Below are 2,821 nucleotides of genomic sequence, written 5' to 3' on the forward strand. Positions count from 1 at the left end.
TGAAATTTAAAATAAATTTTACTTTCGTTTTCAGCACCGTCAGAAGCATAATCTAAGACCAAAATTAGCCATTCACCACCCATGGTCAGTATCTCAAAAAATAACCATTATATTGGGGATTCCTAATGTCGATAATAAGCTGCACTATTTATTTTTTCTATAAACCATTTGATCTAGAACTTTCCAAAAAACTTCTCTGTACTCTATACTTCAACATACACGTGATTAAAGAGTTAAATTTCAAACTTCGTCGCTCAACTTTTGAGATTGAACTTTGCAATTCAGAAATCTGCACCTTTCACTTTAAAAAATTCATAACTTTTATTAGAATAAGAGTCATAGCTTGAGGTAAGTACCATTCTCTTAAGAAAGGTAAGAAATATATACTGTAAAAATTTCAGAGAAAAATACTAAACGGGAAGAGAGTCGTAGCGAGGTAAAAAAAAACGTGATTTCTATTTTTTATTTTTAGGTTAAAATTGCGATTTTGACAATGTTTCCCCACATAAAATTCAAAATAAACCTCATTTTCGTATTCAGCACCTTCAACAATATAAAGTTTGAATAAAATTAGCCATTCACCTCTCTGTGGTCAGTACCTGGTCATTTTAGGGGTATCTCCCGCTCGCCTAACTGAGAAGTACCAGGTGATCATAAATCAAAAACTAGAAAATACTAAAGAAAATAGAGAGGGTCAAAACGTTGAACAATTGAAGGGCTCGGGTGAAGATAATGGTATCTAACATTTTTGGCGAAATCTACTTTTTATATGGAATTAATGGTAAATGTGGCTAGAAATAGATTCCTTGTGAAGATTTATCGATATCTTGATAGATGGCGCTACAGTAGCACCCTAACATCCTGGTAACTAACAGTCGTCGTGACGAATATAATGGTATCTGTCATCATGGCGGCGAACACCAAGTTGTTGTGTGAACAAAATAAGAGAAATTTGCAAGAAATATGTGACACAAATGGTAGTTCTGAGTGCGATGATAGCGATAAAGATCCAGACTACAGTTTTAACGAAGAGATTGGCAAGAAAAAGGTAAGTTTTTGAATATTTGTTTCTAACTTCATTTAGCATGAAAATAATGGTAATTGTGTAGATACCATTTTTTACGTATAATGACGAAACTAACGAATATAACCAATACACGAGTAGTTACCATTGTTTTCATCAATTTACATGTGCAGTGATACATTGTAAAGATCGGGCTAATGCTTTTAAATGCATTTATTTTTTTCGAATATTGAGAAAACTAATAAGTATTTTTGAAAAATTTAAACGCCGAATGAAAGACTACATTATTACCAAGGGCCGAAAGTACTTGAAAACTTCTATAATGTTTATTTTAATAAGTTACGGGGCTGAAAATGAAGAGAAAATTTAGTGTGATTTTTAATTTTAAATATCTTATTCAAAAGAAACTTTTTGTTTATTCTAAGGGACATTCGACCTTCGGTAACAATGTAGTCTTCCATTCTGTGTTTAAATTTTCAAAAATTCTTATTATTTTTCTCAGGATTCTAAAAAATGTATGCATTTAAAATGCATTGACCCGAAATTTTCTTATGTTTAAAAATGTTCTGTATGTACAAATTTATATTTTCTTTTGCAGAAACATCGTAAGATATGGCCTACACCTTTGCCCAACAACAATACTAATGCAGTATCTGGTGAACCTGACAAGGAAAACTCTGTTCGAGGAAGAAAAAGGAAACGCGGATGTAACATTGATCAGCGACAACAAAACAAACGGAACAGTGGTCAATCATATACGTGTAAAAGAGGAAAGGGAAACGTTATACTACAAAAATCGATGAGAGAAGATTGTTTGTGCAAAAGAAAATGTTTTGAGGTAGTATCAGCAGACGAAAGGAAAAGTATTTTTCAGAAGTTTTGGGAGATAAATAATTTTAATACCCAAAATGCGTATTTATTTGGATGCATGCAGATTAAAATAAAGGCCCGCAGTACCAAACCAAAGGACTCGCCTTCCCGAAGGAGTCACACTGTCGAATATCAGCTACAGGCAATACGAGGTATCAAATTTGTAAGAAAGCATTTCTGAATATTCATGGACTACAACATAATAGGGGTAGAGTCGAGAATATTGCTAAAAACATCAAACAAGGTTTACTAACGCCGAAAATTGATGGAAGAGGACGTCATACAAATCACAAAAAAAGTTTTCTAATGAGCACATCCTATTTCTTAAAGAATTTATTGAAAGACTCCTAAAATATGAGAGTCACTATTCCCGAAATGACAACTGTAACACGTATTTTATGACAATGGACTATACAAGAGAGAAGTGTTATGAGGTTTACAAAATTGAACGTCTGTCTCAAAATCAAGAATGTGTATCTGCTGATAAGTTTCGAAGAGTATTTACCGAAGATTTTAATATTAAATTTAAATCACCTAAATCTGACACGTGCCACATATGTGATTCAATCTATGTTAGTATGAAAGAGCATCGGCCAAAATAAAAACTGGTCTTTGGTTGGAGTGTGGCTTCGTTTACTAGCTCTGGGAAATTTTAAGGAAATAATACATATTTTTCCACAGGTTGGACACACAATGTTACCATCAGACAGAGATTTTGCTGTTGTAGAAAAATACGTACGAGCTCATTGTCAATATATGTATTCTCCAGCTGAGTGGGAAAACATACTGAGAACATGCCAAAGGAAAAATCCATTCATCGTTTACAAGATGAATCAAGAAGATTTTTTAAAAGTGTCTGAAATGAGAAACTATTTTATACAACCCAAATCTACACGGCTAATCCATGTAGTATTAGAAATGCTGTGC

At 33.1% G+C, this 2,821-nt stretch overlaps 1 protein-coding gene across 1 annotated transcript; it reads left to right on the forward strand.

Moving 5' to 3' along the window:
* The first annotated feature begins 710 nt into the window (after nucleotides 1–710).
* Nucleotides 711–2,151, forward strand: LOC126878890 (uncharacterized). Its single transcript, XM_050641784.1, has 2 exons — nucleotides 711–1,048; nucleotides 1,623–2,151. The coding sequence occupies exons 1-2, from the start codon at nucleotides 893–895 to the stop codon at nucleotides 2,073–2,075; spliced, it is 609 nt and encodes a 202-aa protein (XP_050497741.1). The 5' UTR covers nucleotides 711–892; the 3' UTR covers nucleotides 2,076–2,151.
* Nucleotides 2,152–2,821: the final 670 nt, after the last annotated feature.

Source organism: Diabrotica virgifera, chromosome 1 (assembly GCF_917563875.1).
Source record: "Diabrotica virgifera virgifera chromosome 1, PGI_DIABVI_V3a".
In the NCBI taxonomy this organism is placed as follows: Eukaryota; Metazoa; Arthropoda; class Insecta; order Coleoptera; family Chrysomelidae; genus Diabrotica; species Diabrotica virgifera.

What these genes read in the sequence shown, in the direction of transcription:
- LOC126878890 (XM_050641784.1), top strand. Translation starts at nt 893, where the DNA reads ATGGTATCTGTCATCATGGCGGCGAACACCAAGTTGTTGTGTGAACAA. An exon ending in AAGAGATTGGCAAGAAAAAG is followed by an intron (nt 1,049 to 1,622) that starts GTAAGTTTTTGA and finishes TTTCTTTTGCAG; the next exon opens with AAACATCGTAAGATATGGCC.